The sequence below is a fragment of the Rhamphochromis longiceps genome, linkage group LG19, assembly GCF_057381845.1.
Source record: "Rhamphochromis longiceps isolate RC_006_pf linkage group LG19, R_longiceps_female_GT1.1, whole genome shotgun sequence".
NCBI lineage: Eukaryota > Metazoa > Chordata > Actinopteri > Cichliformes > Cichlidae > Rhamphochromis > Rhamphochromis longiceps.
The window spans coordinates 16,632,104-16,656,984 of NC_140575.1; the positions used below are offsets into that span (position 1 = coordinate 16,632,104).

At 40.5% G+C, this 24,881-nt stretch overlaps 3 protein-coding genes across 3 annotated transcripts; 1 reads left to right on the plus strand and 2 right to left on the minus strand.

Moving 5' to 3' along the window:
* Nucleotides 1–531: 531 nt before the first annotated feature.
* LOC146646474 (uncharacterized) lies at nucleotides 532–1,574 on the minus strand. The gene has a single exon (XM_085392232.1). The coding sequence runs from the start codon at nucleotides 1,572–1,574 to the stop codon at nucleotides 762–764; it is 813 nt and encodes a 270-aa protein (XP_085248358.1). The 3' UTR covers nucleotides 532–761.
* A 2,014-nt stretch (nucleotides 1,575–3,588) lies between these two features.
* Nucleotides 3,589–16,119, minus strand: nrde2 (NRDE-2, necessary for RNA interference, domain containing). Its single transcript, XM_085391775.1, has 19 exons — nucleotides 16,031–16,119; nucleotides 14,550–14,655; nucleotides 14,184–14,366; nucleotides 13,944–14,084; nucleotides 12,503–12,777; nucleotides 11,218–11,435; nucleotides 10,137–10,361; nucleotides 9,806–9,995; nucleotides 9,580–9,713; nucleotides 9,104–9,224; nucleotides 8,667–8,839; nucleotides 8,401–8,572; nucleotides 8,095–8,315; nucleotides 7,538–8,006; nucleotides 6,228–6,619; nucleotides 5,964–6,103; nucleotides 5,350–5,491; nucleotides 4,953–5,024; nucleotides 3,589–4,535 (listed from the first exon to the last, which is right to left on the minus strand). The coding sequence occupies exons 1-19, from the start codon at nucleotides 16,089–16,091 to the stop codon at nucleotides 4,410–4,412; spliced, it is 3,561 nt and encodes a 1,186-aa protein (XP_085247901.1). The 5' UTR covers nucleotides 16,092–16,119; the 3' UTR covers nucleotides 3,589–4,409.
* A 1,937-nt stretch (nucleotides 16,120–18,056) lies between these two features.
* Nucleotides 18,057–23,043, plus strand: LOC146646476 (tubulin beta-4B chain). Its single transcript, XM_085391939.1, has 7 exons — nucleotides 18,057–18,213; nucleotides 18,373–18,481; nucleotides 20,561–20,671; nucleotides 20,947–21,191; nucleotides 21,273–21,595; nucleotides 21,678–22,022; nucleotides 22,104–23,043. Exons 1-7 carry the CDS (start codon nucleotides 18,157–18,159, stop codon nucleotides 22,249–22,251), a joined length of 1,338 nt encoding a protein of 445 aa, XP_085248065.1. The 5' UTR covers nucleotides 18,057–18,156; the 3' UTR covers nucleotides 22,252–23,043.
* The last annotated feature ends 1,838 nt before the right edge of the window (nucleotides 23,044–24,881 follow it).

Sequence of the window (24,881 nt, forward strand, 5' to 3'; positions counted from 1 at the left end):
AACTGCGTCTTCTATGATTACATAGAGGACTTCAGGAGAAAAGAAAACTCTCGATTCAGCTACTTGCTGTGGTGTCCTGGAGATGACGGAGTCTGATAGACTTCTACCCATAACAATTGTGGGAATTTGGTATACACGACTTATCACTAAATGGTCGTACAGTTTCTCTGTCAATTCTCTCGAGAAATTCTTCACTTTCTCACTTATGTTAATGTTTTTGAGCCTTTCTTGGATAATGCCATGTTCTTTCTCCTTTGTGAACTCGCTGTATATGTCACTAAGTTCAGATTTGATGACATTAAAGCTAGTTGGAGTAGCATATTTTATCATGTTTCCCAGAGTAGATGAGCTTCTAGAAGGGGCACGGACAGACATGCTAGAATTTGAACGAGGAGTTTCGCATGCTGAACCTGGGAGGCTGACACTCATACTGTCATGGGAACCTATTCTCTCAGTTTCAGGGGAGTGGGTTACCTTTGACAGACTAATAAAATAGTCTTTGCTCTTCTTTGCTGTTGTTTTCAGCTCCCCTTTCATCTTTTCAAAATGTTTTCCTGCAATCTTGGAAAAATGCAGTTTGCGTGATTTTTGCGGTGCGGAAGGAGCACGTGAGGTAAAAAACTCTCTCACTTTATCAAAGATGATTCCCCCGTTGAATCCAGATTTGGGTGAGGTACATTTCTCACTGTGACAAGAATAATCAGTGTCAGTGCACTGGAGATTGTCAAGTACAATATTGACAATGTCAGCTGCAATTTTTTCTACTCAGGTGGAATACTTTCTGCCTGCCTTTCAGCTTCTGCACATTCCCCACTTTCTGAACTTTCTTTCTTTTCTGAAAGTTGCTCTATTTTAGCGGGTGGCTCACTTTCCATATCTCTGTCATCATCCGATAATTCATCATCTGTAAAATCTGAATCTTGACACCAATTGGTCAGAATCTCACTAACCTCCTGGGTGGCTGATTTGACTGAGATGCTGGACTCAATGCTATCTTTGCTGGACTCAGACTTACTTGAATCGCTTTCCTTTCCCATGCACGGGCATTTCAGTTTACTTGCATATCTTTTCAAGCATGAGAGAGCATGGGAAACCATGACACGCAGTTTTCTAATATTACGAATTGCCCCACTGACGTAAACAGCGGGGTCTGATGGTAAATTGAAGTGCTCTCTGACCAGGGTGACTATCAATTTGACCTTATTTGAAATCTCCTCCTCAACCATCTTTGTCAGCTTTTTAGCACTGTCACATATCTGCTTTGGGATGTTGAGCAGGTTTGCAATAGTGATTGAGATGGAGTCACAAAATGATGGATTTGTTTCTATTTCTGCAGATGCATCGCTCTGAATGACGGGAAGAGCACGTCTCAAAATGTTGGCTGAGGTGATCTGTATGATTTCAGAAATCATATCAGCCAAAACTGCTTGAATATCAGAATCCCAAGCTCCATTTTCTATTAAAGTCCACTGTGCATCAGAGAGCGTGTTGAAGGCGTTATTGATAATCGGTAACAGCTCATCTGGTGATACGACCAGTGGGGTTTGAGTATTATAATCTTGTGTTGCAGACATTGTTATTTCACACGGATTCTCTCTGTGAAAATCTTCCTGAAATGCTAAACTTTCTGAATTGAAAGAGCGTGGTAAGTTTGACATGTAACTACTGTCGAGGGGGTCTCTGGTAGTGATAACGTTTTGACTTGGCTCCTATTTAAGGACTCTCGGATCAAAGGAAAACCACATTAAAGGACTTCTTTGACGTAACACATCAAAATCTTCTATGACTTAAGTCGTTCAAATGCACGAGAATTTGCGCATGCGCAAACGCGTTAAGCTCTTTTTCTTTTTAACTTTATTTAACAAACAATGAGTATACAACATACGAACAGATGAAGTATACAAAACAACCGAACATGAACACAAAAAGCCAAGGGTAAAAGAAAAAGGTAACAATTATAAGAATACACGCAAAGATTCACATACATATATTGTTTTGAGAGCCTTTTCGTTGGTGGAGTCTGATATTGATTGTATGTACATTTCCACATCCTTAAAATAATGACAGAAATATGGTGTTTTGTTAGTAAATTTACATTTATGGATAAAAAATTTAGCTAAAAGTATTAACAACTTTATCATAAAAAACATTTCTCATACTTCTTGGGGAACTTAAAGAAACAGAATAAAACATTTTCCCAACGTAAAGAAAACTTCCTTAAAATATGGACAATAACAAACCCGCTAAATTCCTTCCAGAATCTCTGTGTAAAAGAACAGTACCAAAAAAGATGTGTCACAGTTTCTGGATGATCCCCACAGAAAGTACAATTAGTAGTTATGTCCCTTTTAAATTTTACCATGTAGTGACTGGCTGGATAACATTTATGTAGAATTTTAAATGAGACTTCTTTCACCTTATTTACAATCAAATATTTATGGGGGACCATCCAGACTGTCTTCCACTTGATATCTGGAACATATCGGTTCCAATAAGATGTTATATATGGGAGAGAGACGATATCTTCTTGGAATAAACTACATATTCTCTTATTGCTATTACCAAGTTCCTGTGAAAAGCAGATTTTTCCTATTGGTGACTCAGCTGGATCAGGGAGAGTGACTGAGGTAGAGATCGAGCTGTCAGTGTTTTTATATAACATTAAAGACCCTGAGGGTATGGCACCAAGCACCATTGAGAATTCCTAAACACTGATTGGAAAATTATATAGTGCAATAAAGTCGTTGTAAGCAAGTAGTTTTCCCTCTTTACTAACCAGCTGAGCCACCAATAGGATCCCATTCTGGACCCAAGTTTCCAGGAAAAGTGATTTATTTTTATATAAAATATCTCTGTTGTTCCAGATAAGCTATTTGTGAGGTGAGAAGTTGTGTTTATAAATGAGGGTCCACGCTAAGAGGACCTGCTTATGGAAGGATGAAAGCTTTACAGGGAGTTTCTCAACATTGTAATTACAATTTAAAATAAAATTAAAGCCACCAAAACGAGAGAAAATATAATATAGTATAAAGTTCCAGATAGAGGTAGGGTTTTTAAGAAAATGTTTAGCCCAATTAATTTTGAAAGTGTTATTTAAAGTAGAAAAGTCTAAGACGTTAAGCCCACCTGATTCGTACTTATTCATCACAACAGTTTTTCTAATATAATGCGTACGGTTTTTCCATATACAATTAAAGAGCATACGGTCAATATCTTTACAAATTTTCTTATCCAGATGTAAGGAGAGAGCAGCATATGTTAATCGGGATATCCCTTCTGCTTTAGTAATTAACACTCTACCTTTCAAAGACAAGTCCCTTTGCAGCCACTGGTTGAACTTTTTTAGGGTTTTCTGTATAATTGGAGTGAAGTTTGAAGAGCATCTTGATTTTTGGTCTTTGGATATTAACAGTCCCAAGTATGTGACTTCTTGTTTAACAGAGATATTACAGATAGTATTTGCAAGGCAGTCTTGAATTGCTAGTAACTCATACTTTTTTAGATTTAGGCATAAACCAGAGGCCTCAGAGAAGCCCGCGTTAAGCTCGTAACTCGGATGCGCATGGCAGAAGAAATCGCACGGAAATCCATGTTCTGTCAATGAGAAACTGTTTTTTTTTCTCAAACCTTTACTTAAACATCAGTACAATACAAAATGGAATTAAACAGTACCACAATAATGGTGTTGTATTTACAAAAGAATTGTATGCATAATAATTGAGTTAAGATACTGTACAAGTTCAAAGGAGAATACATAAAAAGAGAGATGTCTTCCTAAACATTTGGACTTGTAAATCAATGAGAAACTGATCCAGTGAGCTCTCACGTGTTCGGCTGCGGTCATGTCGGCCGCACTTTGAATTTTGTTGCTCTTTTTCTCTCCATAATACGGTTACTCGGAAACACAGCAGAGTTCGTCTTTTTTTTATCCTGCAAGTTTGTCCCCATTTACTCCGCAGTGCAGTAGATGTTTGTTAACAAAGAAAATATAATCCTTACTTGATTTATTATGATTAAAAAAAAAATATTAAAAACTCTTTAAGAGGTGGCAACATGGTAATATGCTGAGTGGCAGCGTTTTCCTTTCTCACTTCCACAGAGTTTTTCTTAATAAGTTGGAATGTAACAACTTCCGGTATAAATTTTACATGTTTTATTAAGGCATGTCACATAGATCAATCTTGTATTTATTGACAATATCAAGTAAAAGAAATACAGTTTTAGTGGTTTGTTGTGGCAATTAAAGCATTTTGTGTCACTTTATACAAAAAAACCAAACAAACAAAACCCAGCTCTTTTCTCAAATTACTGCAGCTGTATATGTGTCGAGTTTGCCTTTGTGCTTGTCCTTTTCTTCCCATCAAATTTGACAATTTGAACACACACTTGAATTAAGATTGTGTGTGTGCTCAGTCTTCCAGCAGTATGTCCAATTCTTCTAAAGGCAGTCGCACTCGCAGTTCTTTCTCTGTCAACAGGTCTACAAACTCCTGCAGGTGATCGGGGAACAGCTGCGCTGCGTCCATATACAAACCCTGATCACTCACACACACACACACACACACACACACACACACACACACACACACACACACACACACACACACACACACACACACACACACAGAGAGAAAGAAAAGGAGGGAGAATTTTATGTACTAGCAACATACATACAGCACTGATGTTGATTTAGTTTGCAATGATGACTACATGACACAACAACAGGGCGATAAGTTTAGTTTGGTAATAATATGCTGAGCAAGGCAGCATATTGATCAAGTGGCAACATCTTTAATGAAATCATATAACAAATAGTGTTGCCTACTGTGTGGCTAATTGTACTAACTTAGTTTCACTCGTACAACAACACCTGACGACTCTGCAGGGACTCAGCACAGAACTACAAATCAAGCTTTGGGAAATATCACTTTCACAGTATATGTGTGCCTCACCTTACACCAGGGGATATTCTGTAAGGCCTTGTAGAAGATTCCTGTGGCTTTATCCACTTTTCCTTCACACACCTACAAATTCACACGTACACACGTTACACGCACAATATAAGCATGGATGATATTGGTGCATCCACATGCACAGAAGCACTTCTACACTTTTGTTTCCATGTTTAATATTTTTTTAAAAAGAGGACATTTTAGTCCTTATTCCTAAAATGCACATAATAATATTCCTAAAATGTTTTTTTTTTCCTTTTTAAAAACGACACTAAAGCTTTCAGATACAAAATTTATTTTTCTCATTCAAGCAGGATCGGGTCTCTACAATCTTCCTAAAACTTTTAGTGCTCCAGGGCAGAACAGCATCAATGTGAGTTTGTATGACTGGTCTCACCAGGAAGTAGATGTACATTCTCCAAAGTAAAGGACAATGAGCCCCAGTTTCTGTTGCTATGGCGTTTTCAAACAGTCCACGGATGCGGTTGCTGAGGCCATTCTCCGGCAGGATGGATAAGGGATCATCATGTAAACACGATCTATAAATACCGCAGACATGTACAGTTTAATGTGCAGTAAGTGCTAATTATCAGTTGATAATGTGCAAACTGTTTCTGTTTCTATAAAAGCTGCATTAAGTAAAACTAAAAGCGAGACTGCAAATCACTTAAATCTGCATTTAAACAACATTAAACACTGAAACTTTTTGAGATGCTCTTTTTTCATCATGCTACTTATGAATCGCTTTTGTGTTGTGATGTTCCATCAGATGGATTTATTAACGTTTTTGAGCATTAAACAACTTTTATACTCTTTGTTGTCCTTCACTGGACTTTTTTGAAACGAGCAATTTAAATGTAGTTTTTGTAAATACTTTTGAAATCATCACCTTCTGTTTTTATTTGTAGTTTACATGGCATTTTGCTTTTTTGGACACAAGGATGTAAATGATATGTGAACTTTGATGTGATCCTGCTGTCTGATGTTTGTGATCATCTTTTGTCGTTTTACCTCTGAGCTGCATCTACCAGCTGCTTCCTTTGCTGTTCAGCAACAATGGCAAAGAGACGCGGCACCACGCTGCTGCAGTTTCTGGTTACAGAGTGAAAAAACCGGCGTGCACGGCCAGCGGTATGGTAACGGTTCTCCACCTGAAGCACACATCACATGGAAATGTCAGTCAGGCCAAAATAAACAAATAAGGTTAGGGCTCAAAAGGCTTTGGGAAACATATCTAGAGAAGAATGGGGGAAAATGTGCTTTTATTAGCCTGACCTGTACATAAATGCTCCACAGAGGGACGCTGGTGGTCCAGACTGGGAGGGCCGATGTCAGCGTTTGCCTCAGTGTCACCAGAGGAAACACAGCGACGGTGTTGTGGTACTTGAGCAGTGCCGCCTGCTGCCAGGCCAATGCCTCACACTCAGCAGCTACTCTGCTGACACAGGGCCTGTTTGAGTCAGCGTCAGCTCTTGCGAGCTTACCCTCCTTGCTGCTGTTCAGCTGCTGTTCAGCTGTTAACGTGCGGTGTAGTTCCTCCATCTTCTCTCTAACCTGGGTGTAGACTGCGTTGGCTGCTTGCACGCTCACCGTGAGGTACTGGAAAAGAGCGTAGCAGCCAACCAGACCTCTCAACCTCAGCTTCTCTGCCATCAGGTCGTCTTGGACTGGAGAAGACAGGATAAGACAAAAAGCTCAAGCACAAAAAGAGAAGGGGCTCATTTTTAACTACTCTTACATTTTCAACAAGATATATTAGTTTGGAAGATGGTTTCCACCAGAAAAGCTTGGTTCAGGTGTATCCAATAGGTAACAAGAGAGTTCACATACAGCAAAAAGCATGACCCAGTCAAGCACAACGCTCTCAGCTTTTAGGACAAGAGCAAGCTAAATGAATGAGTGAAAAAATATTTTGGTTAACTGATATGAAATAAATTTAAAAAAAAAAAACCCTGGATGTTTGTTTTCTGGATATTTTTTCTGGAAATAAAAATATCCAGAAAATCTCTGATCTAGTCAAATCTGTAAACAACCAGGCGGAGGAAGCTTTGTCTCAGATATTTAAGACTTCAATGTCCAATGGAATCAATGCATTTATAGCACATCGCTTTGTCCCTGACTACTGGTTGCTACAGGCTCTGGCTGCCTATGTAACCCTCTAATGTATTTACCATCCTTTCAAATTTAAAACAATTGTATCCTCCACTCTCATTGGCAGCTCCGATGTTGAGAAAAAGTTCAACTCGGGAGCCATTTCACATTTGTTGCTTTAACTCGCTGAACGCCATTATCTTTGGTTGCTACGTTGCTTCCTGTGTTTGTCATGTTACTTTTTAATATTATTATACTGTTCTGCCCTTCTTAAGTAATGATAAATCGTCTAATAAATATGCCAAGCACTTACTAAATTAAGCAAAATGAAACACAAAAAAAATAAAGTGGAGTAAACTAAAAAGAGAAAAAATTAAAGAGAAAATACAAAATTACTACTACTCTGATTGTGCAGTGAGTGCGGATTTATAGTAAAAATGTTCACGGCAGGTCTCTGAGAAGTTAAACAGTTGGAAACGGGTCAGAAAACAAACCTTTACTGTTTTGGTCCAGTGCTGATAAACTGGCAGCCAGAGTCTGGTCGTACGATTTTCTGGCTTTCAGGATGGAAACCGTGGAGAGGGAGGATGAAGTGGACGATGCAGAGGTTCCTTCTGCTAGCCGGGTCAGTACAGACACAGCCGGGGATGCTGTTACATCAGCCGGTTGACCCCCTCGCTCTTTCGCTCCATCCTCCAACTCCAGCTGGGACCACAGCAGGCAGAGATCACACAGAGCGAGACTGCTCAGCCCTTTGGTTCCCCCAAGCGCTGTTGCAGTGGAGAACACTTTGCGGGCCTCATCCAGGTTGCCCAGTAGCCATTCCAGGTGGCCGTACTCCCGCCACAACACTAATGATGAGCGATTGTCTGGTTCTTTGAGCAGCCGCTTGGCAACTCGCTTGCTGCTCTTCCCCTGAGAACGAAGGCGCTTTTTATTTCCGCCGTGCAAGCAGCGCATGACCTGACGCAAACACCAAGAACCAGAAGAGTGTAAGGGTTAGTTTGACCTCACTTTGAGTTTGAATGTAGTCAAATGAACCAACTCCTACCTTGAGTTTCTCGTACTGGATCCAGCTGAGTGACAGGAAGGCTCGGTGGTGGGGCGGAAGCACAGGCTGAAGCATATTGAACAAGTTCGTGAGGAACTTCTCACCCTGTTTCCCAAGCCCCACCCACTTCCGTGTTCCTTGGAGAGTGGTCATGTGACCGACAGAGTTAATGCCACCATCAGCTAAATCATAGGAGGTCAGAGGACGCTGGGGAGCATTACCTAGGATGGAAAAAGTTGCTTTTTTTAAGACTCCTCTCACCTCAGTGAGATTTGAAAAAATTAAAGCTTGTTTAGACTGTTTTACCTTGAGTGAGCAGAGAAAGGTTCTCCAGCAGCAAGCCAGGCTGACCTGGGGAAACCGAGAGCACTGAGTCCACAGGCAAACCCAAAAAGCTCAAGAAACGGAGAAGCACGCGGAGATGGAGCTCTGGCGAAGACAAACAAATCAGTGACGGGCCAATGTCATCAAACAACACCTGGAATTAGAGATAGAGGTCAGCAGAGAGGTCAACCTACATGGTAAAGTTCAACAAAAAGAATATTTTGTCTTAAAACAATCAAACACATCACCTGTCTGTCAGGATCCTCACAGTCCTCCTCTGACTGGCCCTTGGCTTTGTCGGGTCTCCAGGGCAACCAGTCTGTGGCTTCACGAGATGACTCCACATCCAGCCAGATGGTACCTCTGGGCTGGGTCCTGTCCTTCACCTCCTCTTCATCCTCTTCCTCTTCTTCCTCCTCTTCTGTGGAAACAAAAAGAAAGATTAGATTAATTACATCCCCATAAAGAGAGCTTGGATCACACAAACTGCAATAACTCTTCACAGACAGAATTTGTAGGTGCAGTCATATAGCAGAGTTTCATCTTCTTTGGTCTCAGAGAGAGAGGGAGGTCTGGGGATCTCTGCTTAAACTGTTGGCTCATGAGCCAAACCCAGATAGACAGTATAAAATTGATGGATAAATGAAATGGCACGTGCACTGTAAAGTGTGTGTGTTTTACCTACCTGCAGTGGGTTGTAGCCAACCTCCTCGCTCTTGTTGGAGCATCCAGGCTTTCCAGCCTCTGGCGTCCAGCTCCCCGATCCTTGCTTCGCCGCTGTCCCAGAACGGCTCAAAGAAGTCAACCTGTGGACACAGAGGCAGAAATGTAACTACACGAGGTTAGAATTTATTTTTTTTATTATTTAAATGACCAGCCAAGGCCACTTCACTGATCATCACATTCAACTCTGAGCAACAAATACAGTGGCTTGCAAAAGTATTCGGCCCCCTTTTACTTTCTGCCCACGTGTACACCACTTTGTGTTGGCCTTTCACGTGGAATTCCAATAAAATTGATTCATGTTTGTGGCTGTAATGTGACAAAATGTGGAAAAGTTCAAGGGGGCCGAATACTTTTGCAAGCCACTGTATAACTCCTGAAATGTCACACAAGTCCTCTAAGAGTAGATTACAACATTAAAACTCAGCGAGAACATACCTGCTGCTTAGTGGACAGCTCTCGCACGCTGTCAGGCTTGAAGAAAGTAAAGTCGATCATTGCCTGAAACATGGCAGTCGACTTCTCCGAATGACCACACTGACGCAGAAAGTGACACTGCTGCATGAAGATATCTGGGCAGAAAGTAAAAGGATGTGGGATTTGTAGTCATACAAAGCAAGCAGGACTGAATAATGAATGAATCTCATGCTGAAATGTCTGTTACCCAACATATCCTCCTCTATTCCTGGCAGAGCCGGGTGAGACACCATGCTGCCGTCTCGGACAGCACTGAGCGTGCTCAGACACTTGCCGTACGCAGCGTTGACCTTGGACACGGTGAAGCTGCTGAAATAGCTCTGGGTGAAGAGCAGATACTCCCTCCACAGGGGGGTGCTGTTTGGGTGGAGAAACACCTGAAACACAACAAATAAAGAGCAACTTTGTTACTTGTATGTGACATTTATTTTTTTTGATAGAAGCAGTAAGATTCCGACACTCTTGAGGGTTTCCTCTGCATTTTAGGGACTTGTTGTGACCTTCATACATAGACATACCAGTTTCTTCCACTCTTTAGCCAGAGCAGAGGGCTCCCAGAGCTCCTGGCAGATGCGGAGTCTCTCGAGTTGCAGAGCTATGCAGAGGGGGTTGGTGGCCACGGCGCGCTCTGCAATGCTTAGCTTTTTCTCCAGCACTGCCCTGTAGGAAGACTTGCGGCGCTCAGCAGCATCACTGCCCTGCTGCTCCTCCTCGCCTTTGAACACAGCTGCACTCGCCTCATCCTAGAGGATGAAGTAGGCGATGAAGTACCCAAACCTTATCTGATAAGCCAAAGAGCATGTTGGAGGAAACTCCGTGCTTCTTGCTTTTCTGTGACTGATTCAGGGCTTTATGCACACAAGAAGACTTTGTGAAACTTGCAATGAAAATGAAATGAAAGCATATCAATTAACTAATTATGTCTGTCCCCTGTTGTGTTGATTTCCTATTGCGGCTAGTAGTGACACTGAGTTAGACTCCTGGTTTGACTTATGTGTATGATTTAACCAGCGTAAGCCTTTACCAGCACATCTCTAAAACTTTAGAAGCATTTTGAACAGTTGCTGCAGGCAATTTAGATGAATGAGCCTCTGAGGAGTTCATCAAATCTACTTCTGAATTACCTAAATGGTTCTTCAGTGGATGAACGTTATTCAAGTAAATCAACCCTCTTGTACTTTCATTGCTGTTTTGGTAATAATAAAGAACGTCAAACACTAAATATTCAATCTTTGTGAGAGTGTTTTGGAGCACCAGTGTGAGGAGTGCAGTTTCAGAGATGCAGAAGGAGCCCACGCTGCAGGATTTCCTCTCGGTACAGTGAGTGATCACTTGCCTCAGAGAAACATTCCTCCTGAAAGTTCACTGGCACTTTCAGAGTCCAGGATAGGAGTAGAGGGAAGGTTCAGATGTCAGACAATAAAATGCTGTCAGTCAGAAAAAAAACATTTCCACTGTCTTGATGCATTTGATTACTGCTTCTTGTGATGTTCTCATGAGAGGTGAGCACACATCAGGAGTCCGTAAACTTTTGTTAAAAGAAAGCACGTTCTGAAGCCCTGACATTCCTGCAGCAGTATTATAAAGCAGCGTGTGTACCTGATATCGTATGAACTCTATCCACAGCTGTGTGTCTGCTGGCTGCTCTCTCAGCCGCCTGTTGAAATCTTCGGTCCTGCCACCCAAAAGTGCAGTGCCCTCCTCTGTGTGAGCGTCCTCCTTTTGCTGGTCTTGCTGTCCTTTCCCCTGCAGCCAGAGGGCCGTCGAGGAGTCATACACACCGAGGGGATTCACCGATGACGTCTGCCCTATGTGAGCTAAAAAGATAAATACATTTTTAAAAATCAGTTACATTTTAAGGAATAAATGGAATAAATGTGGCACAGTGATGTTACATCTTTTTAAGCTTAGCACATTTTATACCAGCCCGTTTATACAGATGTCCCCTAAACACGTCACAAGTTTTGAAAAGAAGAAAGCTATAACAATACACTCGCTGAATATGTGAGCTTGTTTTATCATACCAGCATGACAAACAAAGGCAATTACTGGCTTTTAACACACTTTGACCAAAACATTTTGGTTTTAACAGCCTTAGTTGTTGTTTTAGTTGTTTTTATTGAGTTATTTTATTAATTTTTTTCTATATTTTACTGCATCATTATTTTACATTTTATTTGTTTTAGTGGCATTTTACATTCTTAAGCATTTTGTGCAGCATGGACTGTTTGGAAATGGGCTATAGAAAGAAACTTGACCTACTGGTTTTAGTTCATCAGAGTCTCAAAGCTACATAAAATTGAGACCATTTAATGTTTCCACACCCATTAAAGGTCTGTTTGGGGGTTAAAGGATGAGTGTTAAGCGTTTTTTTGTTTTTTGGATGATTTAACTTGGGGGTAAGAAGATTGGGACATGGATGTGCATGCAGATAAAGATCCTAACAAAGCCACACAAAAAAACCCAAAAGCATAACTGTGTGACTACTAATACATATTCTAACAGAGAAAATTATTTTAGCCAAAAATATGAGAACTGACAACAGCCAAACAACCTCAAACTCACTGAGATCTCACTCACTCAGATCTCCAAAGTTTGAGGGAGATGAGATAAACAGAAAAGTCAAAGAAATGTCAAACAGACTCATAATTTTCTCAAATTAGTGGTGCCATGGCCCGTTAAAAATGTGAAGGTCTAATCTTGTTTTCTTTCCTTGAGACAATCATCAAACGCTGCTGACATTTTCTGGATTAATCTGCTTCTTCTTGGTCACTTGCGCAAGTCTAAATGAGACTTTCAGTTCAAAAAGGATCAGCACTATAATGGCACATTAAGCATGAAGTGGCTGAATTCTTTCTTTGCCACACCCAGCTAGACCCCGTACCTTTCTCCCCTTCTTTATTGTCTGCCTCATCATCACACAGAGGGAGGAAGATTGCAGAACTGGTGCCATCGCTACCATCAAAACTCGCTGGTAATGCAGGAAGAGCAGGCGCTGCCTTCAGCAGCTGTCGACTGACTGTAGAGTAGTATCTGTCCGCTGCCTTCTTCCCGTCGCCGCCTTTCTTCTTCTTCTTATTAGTCACCTCTGAGTCCTCCCAGCTGACCCCCTGCTTGTGAAAGTCCAAACCCAGAGCCGAGCTGCCTTTCCTTCTATACCTGGAACACAAAAATAGTGCAGCTCATCTCAGATTGTAGCTTTTATTCTGTACTCAACTATACAGTCCATGTAACTTTATAATTTGGTTCAAAATAAAACCTTCAGCCAGTCATTTATAAGTAAAAAACAAACAAACGGATGAATCCCAGGTTTTGGGAGCATGGTTTAACTACAGACATTACAGTCTCAGCTCTCCTTAAACTGTATGAGGATTCCTAAAAGACACATCTGATGGACAGAGGAGAAAGGAGAGAGGAGGCTTATAGGAAGAGCACAAGTGTATCCTTTGCAGAAGTGTTTTTACCTTCAGAGTATAAAAAAAGGCATCTCACATGGCTGGAAAATACAAACCACCCCTTGAACAAAACTCTTTAAACAACTCATCCTTTTTATTCTTACACTGCTTCATTTATTGAAAGTGATCAAACTTTTTCCCCTTTTTCTTTGTGAGATTAAAAAAATAAAGTATAATGTCCTGTCATATTGCACCATGTTGGGAAACTATTCAAACGCAGTCTTAAATGTGAGCATGGCTACACCTGAGATCAATTTAAGTTAAGTTTAAAGAGTTAAGCTTTTAAAGACCAACGTGGGAAAAATCAGAAGGTGCCAGGGATATTTCAGTCCACTTAAATCCTGGAATAAATGTGACACCGTGATGTTACATCCTTTTAAGCTTAGCACATTTTTTACCAGCCCGTTGATACAGACGTCCCTTAAACACGTCACAAGTTTTGAAAAGAAGAAAGCTATGACAATAAACTCGCCGAATATGTGTGCTTGTTTTTATCATACAAGCATTACAAACAAAGGCAATTACTGGCTTTTAACACACTTTTACCGAAACATTTTGGTTTTAACAGCATTAGTTGTTGTTTTGGTTGTTTTTATTCAGTTATATTGTTTATTTATTTATTTGTTTTTTTCTATATTTTACTGCATCATTATTTTTGAATTGTATTTGTTTTAGTGGGATTTTACATTGTTGAGCACTTTGTGCAGCATGGACTGTTTGGAAATGTAGACACAGTTGGGCTATAACGACACTGTTTATGATGTAATTGTGTCAAATGTTTGCATAAACGTCACTTTCTTTGTGTCTCTTCTTGTGTGCAAGTCTTTTCTGTGAAGGGCTAAAAAGAAAAAAGAGTCATGTGTCTTTTACCTGGCTACGTCTCCTCTGTACAGAGACTTGTAAGTCCAGATGGCGGGGTCTGCTTTTCGGTCCACACAAAACAGCTGCTCTGTGGGCAACTGGAGGTCATCCAACCAAGAGAAATGGCTCGCTAACTGAGGAGCCTCCTGCCTGTTTCCCACAAACATAATTACAGAACAGAAGCGAGGTTATACTCAGTGTATAAAATTACAAGTGTATGCCTCAGTGATGTTAAAGATGTTTGTGTACCTTTTGGCTTCTTGCTCCTTTTTGAGATCACTCGGGTAGATGGTTTCAGAGTCAGATGCGCTGCTGTGCGAATACCTCCCACTCTTTTTTTTGTGCTTTTTCTTCTGTTTCTTCTTCCTTTTCTTCTTTCTGGGTGCCACACCATCCTCTCTGTCCTCTTCAGAGCTGACATCTCTGCTGACACTGGGAGTCAATGAGGAAGAGAGGAAGAGTTTGATTTGGCAGATTTTTAGAGCTGGATGCTCTTCCTGACATAACCCAAAGGAGGTTTGTGTCTCCTTCTGCGACTGAACTGGGCAGCGATGAATTTCTAAGGAAGAACCAACACATTTCACAGTTCAGTGATCAGAGTTGTGATTCTTTTACCTTGGTTCCTTCTTGTTTTGCTCCTCGCTGGTCTTCTCTAGAAATCGACCGTGAAGAGAGAGCGCATCTCCTGTCTGAAAACTCTTATTCTTCAGCCAATCAAACTCTGAAAATGAGAGCAGACAAGACATAATTACAAGATAATCAGGAGGACTTAGAAATCATGAACAATGCAATCTGTCTATCCCAAGTAGTGATACTGCACTGTGCGAAGGTTTTGGACCACAACACGTCTAACAGACATAACATGGCATTTTTGCGCCAACAACACGATTCTTCCCTAAGGGGCATTAGCTGAAAATATGGCATATCTCTGGATGTTGTGCAGGGAAAACTGAGGGCAAAACTGAGGAAACTGGACGAATGGAGAACAAAAGTAACAGGCCTAAAAAAAACTATCTGCAGATGAACTGCATTTTGCCCAGCAGTATTGAAGATCTTGTCAAAGCTGATGAAATTATGAACACAGAAGTACCATCAGATTCTCACCCACCATGTAATACAATCTGAAAAATGTATGACTGGCAACAGCTTTCTTTTTAAGCACGACAATCATCCCAAACTTACTGTGAATGCAGTTAAACTACAACTGGGTAGAAAAACACACAATGAAACACGATGAGTCATGGATTGGCTGCCCCAGAGCCAAGACCTCAATTATTGAAACAGTGTGGGGTCATCTAAACGTGGCCAACATTAAAAGAAGAGCTTTGAATGTCCTTCAAGAGGCCTGTAAAACTATTCCTAAAGGGTACTTAAAGAAATGACAAGAAAGCTACCTCAGAGACATGTTTTCTAAATGTGAACAAACTGAGTTTTTACCATATATACTGTACCTCCATGTATTTTCCCACATATTTCAAGAAATCACTCAGTCTATTTTCCATTTTTAAAGCAGAGAAATATCAAAAACCAAGGGTGGCTCAAGACTTTTATACAGTATTATAATTTTTTTTTGAAATACCAACTCTGAAAATATTCATAGTAGTAAGTCAAAATTTCGTCCTCATTCATTTTTTATTCATTAAATAAAAAAAGTGAAATGAGACACAAAAAAAAAAATCCTCTAGAGAGGGGAGGGAGGGAGGCACTAAATGATTATTCATTAAATGAACCCCGAAGCTTCAATACGTCAATAAAACGTTAGTGTAATGACACGAGCAGGATGGGTAAAGAGTATCTAAAGATACTGACAAGTCGTTTAGATTATAAAGACGTAAAATCGTCGCTGTTTTAGCTAAAAGATAGCGAGTTTCTTGGACTTCCAAGAGGAACACGTATCGTGAAATGAGAGATAAAGCTAAAAGAGGTTAAGATGTTTTGTGTCATTCAGTTCCAGCGACGAGCGGCTGATCTGACATTGAATATCAGGTCGTTGTTTCGGTCAGATTTTAGTTTTCGGCAGACTGTCAGTCTAACAGAGCGTCCAGGTGACTGCTAACTGACATTAAAAACCGTGTATTACAGGAAGCCGGGATCACCTGTGGAAGAATCTCTAACTTTGTTGCTCGCCTCTTCTGCAAACGCTGGAAACAGCGCCATGATGCTGCGTCACTTAGAAACAGGGCGCAGGGATATGACGTCACAACGGCGTTTGGGCTCGCCAAAGTAAAACATAATGCTGTTTGGGGATTTTTCAAACGTTAAAAAATTAAAATCCCATTTCTGTTGAAGCGTATTATACTCACTTAATTTTTTTTGTCTTGTGTAAACATATAATACATTTGGAAATAAGAAGGAAAAACTTCGGATTTTATTTTAATGTATTATTTTCTCATTTAAAACGTTAAAAGAGCCCCTGTTGGCCTGAAAGCTCGAATTCATGACTGCGTTGGCAGCTTTGGCTATTAGTTCACAAATATAATCTCTCCTGCCCACGTGTACTTAATATAAAATAATCCAGTGGAAAATAATACTATTCAAACTGTACAGCACTGGCACAGATGGTTGGCAAGGGAGAGTTGATTTTTTCACTTCCTGTTACTAAATAATGTGGTAAATTATGGCTTCTCTGGCACTTCACTGAAATTGTTGCAAAGCTATTTGACAAATCATAGGCAGACTATCAATGATAAGGCATTTAACATGTGGAGTACCTAGCTGTTTGGGGAAATTATTATTTTCAGGTCGTTTTTATGAGCTTTCATTTGTTTTAAAAATTGGCTCAGATTCTTTTGTATACTGATGACTCACCAGTATATGGATCTGAAACCTCAACTGATCAATTAAGCTTATTAATGCTTAATGAGTGACTGAACGCTGTAAAAGATGCGTTTATAATATTCCTACTAAAAAAAGAGGAGGCAAAACTGTTATTATTATTAGTGTATTCGTTGCTTTTAAAATAAAATACGTATATTGATAATACTGTAAGTAAAATAGGTAAAGGTCTGTCAGTGATTAGAAGAAGTGTACAATTAATGACACCAGAGTTTATAAAGGAGGTTCTAAATGGATTAGTGTGATTATTGCTATGTAATCCGTTCCAGTGCTTCAGCAAAAGAAATTTTAAAAAATGAAATAGGTTGGCACTTTTTACAGTTTATATTGCACATCCGATAACTAAAGAAACATATTTGTTAAAATCGTATTAGCAAAATCAGTATGAACTTGGCTAAAAATTGTTTGGATAGTGAAGACAGCTGACAGGCAGTCTGTAAAAAAAAATATTTGCCCCTTTCCAGATTTTTAAGTTACCAGTTTTTTTCTTTTATTTTTTGCATATTTGTCACATTTAAATGTTTCAAATGCTTATCCTATTTTTAATATTAGAAAAAGCTAAAACTCAGTAAATACAAAATGCAGTTTTTAAATGATCAGTTTCACTGACTCGTCTGAAACTGAGTGAAAAAAGAGCCAATGTCCAAATAAAATTTCCTCCAGAAAGCCTGGAAATGTAATGCTCAAGATGACTTTTAGAAACACACAAATGCCTGGCTCCTTGGAAGCAAAGTATAAAAAAATGAGGGATGACTCAACACCTTTCCACAGTACTGTCAAAAATAAAATTAGAAATGCTCCCACATCGTCATAAAACCTGGTATTTAAATTTGAATTACTTCCGATTGAATGACTGAATGCACATCGCACTGTAATTTTATATGTAAGCCAGAAGTTAGAAAGTGCTCTCGCTGACTCTAAAATATAACGACTATGTCACATGGTAACTACAAACGATCGCCTCGTTTGGCGTTAAGATTCAGTCTCCATATTAGGTTTCATGTCGTGAGCTCGTGTATCGGGTAGAAAATGAAGTTGATTCTGAAAAGTCTTTCCTGGGTTTGTTATTCAAACCTGAGTGACGCGCACGCAGAGCTTTTGCGCGTCTCCAAGAGACGCGTTGTGTGCTGAATGTGTGCGCCGTTCTCTCCGTGTTACCGAGGTAACGGACCTCCTGGGATCGCTATCCAATCAAAACCCGAAAGCAAGGTGTTTGGGCCAATCCGATTCCCAGTCTGTTTTGTTTGACACTTAGTTCCTCCAATTGCCTTCTCGGTGTCTCTATAGCTGGCAACGCTCCTACCTTCTCAGGTTAGTCCGTTGTTGGTTGAACGCTGGATCAGTGTCTACGCTTGGCTGTTCCGAAGTTTTTCATTTCGACCAAAAAATGAGGGAAATAGTTCATCTGCAGGCCGGCCAGTGCGGCAACCAGATCGGCGCGAAGGTGAGAGTGATAGTGGTTTTAAAGTTGAGTTTGAGTGTTTGAAGTTCGAGTACGCGGGCCACTAAATTAAATTAGCGCCAGAGCTAATCATAGCGCTGCTGAGTTTGACTGAGCCGACTGATTTAATCGTTTTATTCCGTCCCTGTGTGTGTGTTCTAGTTCTGGGAGGTTATAAGTGACGAACATGGCATCGATCCCACCGGGACTTACCACGGAGACAGCGACCTACAGCTGGAGCGAATCAACGTGTACTACAACGAGGCTACAGGTTAACTTCACACTGCACAGTCTGATCTAATTTCTGGGTGAGCTGAGGTAATTCAATAGCCAGCAGAAACCTGGTTAATACAGCCACCGTCCAGTAGGGGGGGCATTAATCAACCCCCCTTTCAGAGTCAGGGGGCTTTTTCTTGGCTCTCCTTCCTGGTTACCGTCACTCAGTTTCCAAGACAAAACAACAAAAACAAACCCTTGCCTAGCAATGGTGCCCACAAATTAGACTGTTCCCGCTTTAAGTCACACTTCGGACTGGGATAATATTATCACTAAGTTAAAGAGGCAAAGCATTGAGTATGTTCATGCAGTTTATGACAAAGTAAAGTTTTTATAGTTAAGTACAGTAAGTATGTGTATACTAGTTTCTGCAGTGGGTTTGCTCATGTCATAGTCTGGGTCATTCTACGGTGACGTCTGTCTCTGCCCCACCCCCGGCCTTTGCAGAAACATTTTAGGGTTACAGTTTGTTTCTGTGTTTAAAATAAACATGTTATTTAAACAGTTCCTGAGCTATCAGTTTGGCAGTGTTCGTTTTTAATCTGTCATAGAGTGGCCCAAGCACCACAGTCAGCTATAGAGGCTAAGCGCTGTGATTTCACATAGTTCAGAAGTGAATGAATGAATGAATAAATAAATAAGTTATACAATAGACACAATACACACATAGAAATGTAAGATATGTAGAACAAATATAAAATGTATAAAGAAAGTAATGATCCTATGAAGTTGCCTCACCGGTGTTACTGTGGAAAAACGGCCTATTATGAGTTCACTTCCTATTACTAATTTCCTTAAGCTCTGTAAAGAATTCATCATACCACCTCCCAATTTTGTGAGCACAATATGACAACGTGGATTTTATGAAAGGGACTATTAAAAACAGCCATTACTTACTCAGTAACACCAGTGGCTCCTATGTTCAGAGGAACTTTTTGCATAAACTATTTGTATTTTATGCAAATGCTAAGTTTTTTTTATCATAATGAATCCTCTTTTTGTCTGGTATGGCTTAACTGAGTAGCATGATGATTAATACGTCACTGGTGTTACCGTATGGGGTTTATTATTTCTGTCACATCAAACTGATATGATAATAATTTCACATCAATTGAATTTTGTTACAAGTAAGAGTTAAGATATAAAGGATTACATCACTTCTCATTTTTAATTGTTCTTCAAATTATTTTTATTGTTATAGCAAATAAACAATTCCACGAATGGACAAATATTGGGTCACATTTTAACAAACAAAACTGATAATAATAATAATAATGACAATACTAAGAGATAATCCCCAGATCCATTATTATTGACATTCTTCTGTCTGAAGAGAATTGGGACCAAGTATTTAATTAAAGCGTTTTAAAGCAGTCCAAAGAAATGTTCACATACCTTCAGAAAACCTGGAAAATTGAAACCGCTTTTACCAAAGTTGCTCCTTTGGCAAACACCACTTACAAAAGAATTCAAGTAGATGTAGATAAAATATATATTTTTTAAATCAACAAACTGTCTTTTGATTTTTTTTAAATTCATAAATGAGCAAGTTCTATAATGTGGTTTAGGGTTAAATATTTTAAAATAAATCAATTTTAAGATCTTGCGCTATCTCAACATCAGACATTTCTGTAGAAGGACCCCTCTGTTTCTTTTTACTTTTTTCTTTTTTTATAAAGATTACACCAAAAGAAGCGTTTTCTGGGTTGAAGATTTGAGAAATTTAGATGGTTACTGGTAATTAAACATATCTGTCTTGATTTGAAAAAACAAATTAACAAATTGAAACTGAACATGTTTTGGTTTTTGTTAGTTTTTCTAAATCATAATATCTTCTGGTTGTTTTTGGTGTGATTTTCACCTCTTGTTAAAGTTTTTTTTCCTCTGTAGTTACCTGTGATAATTTGGGCTTTTTTAGTTTTTGTATTTATTTGCACTTCGCGTAGTTTGCTGATAGAGCTCGGAGGATTATTAAGGATTTATAACTGATATTAAACAGGTGCCCTATCCCTAAACTAATTATATAATCTTGAAGTTAAAAGTGTGGCTTTTTTTGGTCATCTGTCTTCACCAGGTGGGAAGTATGTCCCTCGTGCGGTCCTGGTGGACTTGGAGCCGGGCACAATGGACTCTGTGAGGTCCGGCCCCTTCGGTCAGGTGTTCAGACCTGACAACTTTGTCTTTGGTGAGCCTTTGAAAGCTGAACATTCATTCATTCATCATCCTGGCTTTAGAAAAGTAAAATGGAAAGTATTTTGACCAAAGGAAAAAAAAAATCTGTGTTTGTTTGTTTTAATTTGTCTGTATGTACTTATTTGTTTGTTCAAAAAAAAAACCCAGTGGAATAGTACGTTTTCAAGTGATGTTTCATGTTTGGCTGCTCACTGTAAGTAAATTGTGTTTTAAATATGGAAATTGAGTCAGTGGTGTCAGATGCCTATATTTGCTTGTGACACACAGGTCAGAGCGGGGCAGGGAACAACTGGGCTAAAGGCCACTACACTGAGGGGGCGGAGCTGGTGGACTCAGTCCTGGATGTGGTGAGGAAGGAGGCAGAGAGCTGCGACTGCCTCCAGGGCTTCCAACTCACGCACTCCCTGGGCGGAGGTACGGGCTCCGGCATGGGCACGCTGCTCATCAGCAAGATCCGCGAGGAATACCCAGATCGCATCATGAACACTTTCAGCGTGGTTCCCTCCCCCAAGGTCCGTATTCGACATCCACATCATTCCAGATTAACTGTGTGGGGCCCTGCCCGCCCTTAATGGCCCCTTCTCCTTCTTCAGGTGTCCGACACGGTGGTGGAACCATACAACGCCACCCTCTCCGTCCACCAGCTGGTGGAGAACACGGACGAGACTTACTGCATCGATAACGAGGCCCTGTACGACATCTGCTTCCGCACGCTGAAGCTCACAACGCCCACCTACGGCGACCTTAACCATCTCGTCTCGGCCACGATGAGCGGCGTTACCACCTGCCTCCGCTTTCCAGGCCAGCTCAACGCAGACCTGAGAAAACTGGCCGTGAACATGGTGCCGTTTCCCAGGCTGCACTTCTTCATGCCGGGCTTTGCACCCCTGACCAGCCGTGGCAGCCAGCAGTACAGGTTAGAGCAGCCGGATGCTGTTAGCAATGCCTATTTCGAGTTTGAATTATATCTCAACTAAAATATCTGTTCATTTTCCTAGGGCGTTGACCGTTCCCGAGCTAACCCAGCAGATGTTCGACGCCAAGAACATGATGGCAGCATGCGACCCACGCCACGGGCGCTATCTCACAGTTGCTGCCATTTTCCGAGGCCGCATGTCCATGAAGGAGGTGGACGAGCAGATGCTGAACGTGCAGAACAAGAACAGCAGCTACTTCGTGGAGTGGATCCCCAACAACGTCAAGACGGCCGTCTGCGACATCCCGCCGCGCGGCCTCAAGATGGCTGCCACATTCATTGGCAACAGCACGGCCATCCAGGAGCTGTTCAAGCGCATCTCTGAGCAGTTCACCGCCATGTTCCGCCGCAAGGCCTTCCTTCACTGGTGAGAGACACCCCGGTCCGTTTGTAGCCTGAGTGCATGCCCTCATGCGACGTGTTAATCACCTCACCGCTTCTGTTTCAGGTACACGGGCGAGGGCATGGACGAGATGGAGTTCACGGAGGCCGAGAGCAACATGAACGACCTGGTGTCCGAGTACCAGCAGTACCAGGAGGCCACGGCCGAGGAGGAGGGAGAGTTCGAGGAGGAGGGTGAAGAGGACATGGCCTAAAAATCAGCACGGCTCTTCTTTTTCTTCCTTTTCTTCTTTCTATGCAACAGTTTCAGGTCAATGCGGTTCAGACGTCAAGAAGTTAAACAACTTTTTTCTTTTCTTTTCTTTTTTTTAAGAACAAAAGTTGTTATATATCACCAAGTTATTTAGAGCGTACAGGTGGTCTCCATGCTTTTATGTGTTACATGTTTGCTTTTGTTCCCCATCTTTAAATATGAATGTTTTCAGCCTGTTCTTTCTTTTCTGGTTAGTATCACCTCATCATTGCGCTGTTTCTAAATGGATGGTGTTATTAAAGGGAGCCTGACGCTTATTACAGGAGGTGTGATCAAAAAAACTCCATTTAAAAAAAGATGTAGCAGTAAATAGAACATTAAATGTCCTGTTTGTGTAGATCACTTACCCTTTGCACTGTTTGATGTCACCACAGATTTTGAACATGACCCAGCTCCAGCTTTAACATGTACTAATGAGAGAATGTAACACTGACTAATTCATGGCACTTTCTTGCGATTTTTAACACTTAACGTTTAATGTAGAATATAATTATTTTATTTTATTTTTAAGTGAAATTAAATATTTAAGATTTATTCTAAATGAAAGAAAACACTGAGAGCGTCAGGAACTCATCACTCCCACCTAACTTTGTGTGCTTGTTCTGATTTTGTAGAAGAATTTAAATAAAGTTTGTCTTTTTTTTTTTTTTTTTTGTAGAGGGGTTCAGTACAGCCATGATATTTTTACATTATCATGAGCCATCTTTCTGCTCATATCCCTTCTATCCTAGCGTGTGACATCCAAAACTTCCTCAATCTGAAATTGCGAATTCCCTGTTGGGGTTAATAAAGTTTGGTGCTACATATGGTGGATTACTTCTACTTTTGTCTTTTTGTCTACTTAAAAACAAATGAGTCAGACGTGCTCTTGGCATGATGAGTGCAGGTGTTTGTGCAGTAGTACAGTGGGGGTAAAGATGAGCCATATTTGAGTTCACTTTTAGCAAAGAAAACATTTAATATTCCGATTTTTTTTATACACACATGGGTGCTGACTAAATTCCCCTTTTTTAAAAGGAAAAAGCTAAGTTAAATTTAAGGTCCAATGTGAAATATGTGTGTATTTGATTCTGACCTCTCTAATTACTGGTGGCTCGTTTTAAATCATAGAACTAAAAACAATGGCTATATTTTATAGATAGATATATTTATGATTTAGCATTACCTTTCCCTAATTTTTAACAAATTTCATCATTTTCACAGAATGCTGGATAATTGTAGTTAAATGTTTATATCTGAATCACTGGTTAGCCTGATGTGGCCAAGTCTGCTCATCTCCTGCTGTCAAACTTAAGGGGTGGAGTGAGGAACAAAATGCAGATGGGGGAACAAAGTGGATGTAATTAAGAGGAGATGATAGCAGCAGTGAATGAGGAAAGAAGCAGAGAGCTTGAACATAACCAGAGAATGCAATGAGTTGAAAGCTCTCTATGTAACATCTTACTTAGCCTTTCCAAGGCAGAAACACCTTCCCGTCTGCTGTGCTCTGGGAGTTGGACACTCACACACATCCTGAGCTGCTATGTCAAGGCCCTTGGGGACGGTTGCTATGGGTCGCTCCCCAGCTGTGACAATAAACAGGCTCTGCTGTCCCCTTAGGAAACACGTAACATTTGTCAAAGTGGGAGAGCAACTGAAACTGCTGCAGGTCTACTTTCCATCATGAACACTGGCAGGTAATGGTAGACTTGAGCCAGGGACTTCAAAACAGATTTCTTTTGAAGCATTTCTGTCAGCAATCTGGGAAGATTGTACCGAGCAGGCGTTTCAAGAGGAAGCTGGCCAAGTACCAGGGGCTTCTGGAAGATCGCAGGAGACAGAACAACTAGAAAACCCACAGATCAAAACACCTGGTGCAGCAGGTGTAACTTAAATGAGACATTTCATCCTGTCTGTGTAAATGTGGTCAGAAGTTTATATCATGGGTGTTGAACAACTGCAGATTTTTGCATCATCAGTTCAACCAACTGTACATAATTTGATGTTATCCCTGCCATGAACTGGAAACTGCTGGAACTCCTGCATCTCTGTCCACAGAGAAGCGAGTTTAAAATCTCCATTGATGGAGAGGATGCTGGAGAAAGGTTTTATGATCAGGCGAGACAAACAGAGAGCTTTTTGGCCACTGTGCCAAGTGATATCTTTGGAGGCGTAAGTGAGGCTTTCAAATCTAAGAACACTGTGAACTGTCAAGCATGGTGGTGGTAGCATCATGCCAGTGGTACTGGTACATTACACAATAGGTATGGAATAATGAAGGAGGATTACCTTGTAATTCTTCTGTTTCACTTTAAATCAACAGCTAGAAATAAAATCTTGTTTTACATCATGTATGTTTTATAACATGTATGCTGCATAATCGTTACAGAAATCTATAAAATCCCCAAAATAACACGACATTCACGCTCATGACAAGTGGATGTAAACTTCAGACCACAGCTTTATATATGTCAGTCAGTTTTGGTGCAAAAGATTTCCCTGCAACATTCAGAGGTCTTTTTTTGTTCTAAACTACAGCTTGACCCATGTTTTTAGGTGCATACTCAGATATTTTACATCAGGGGGAATTTT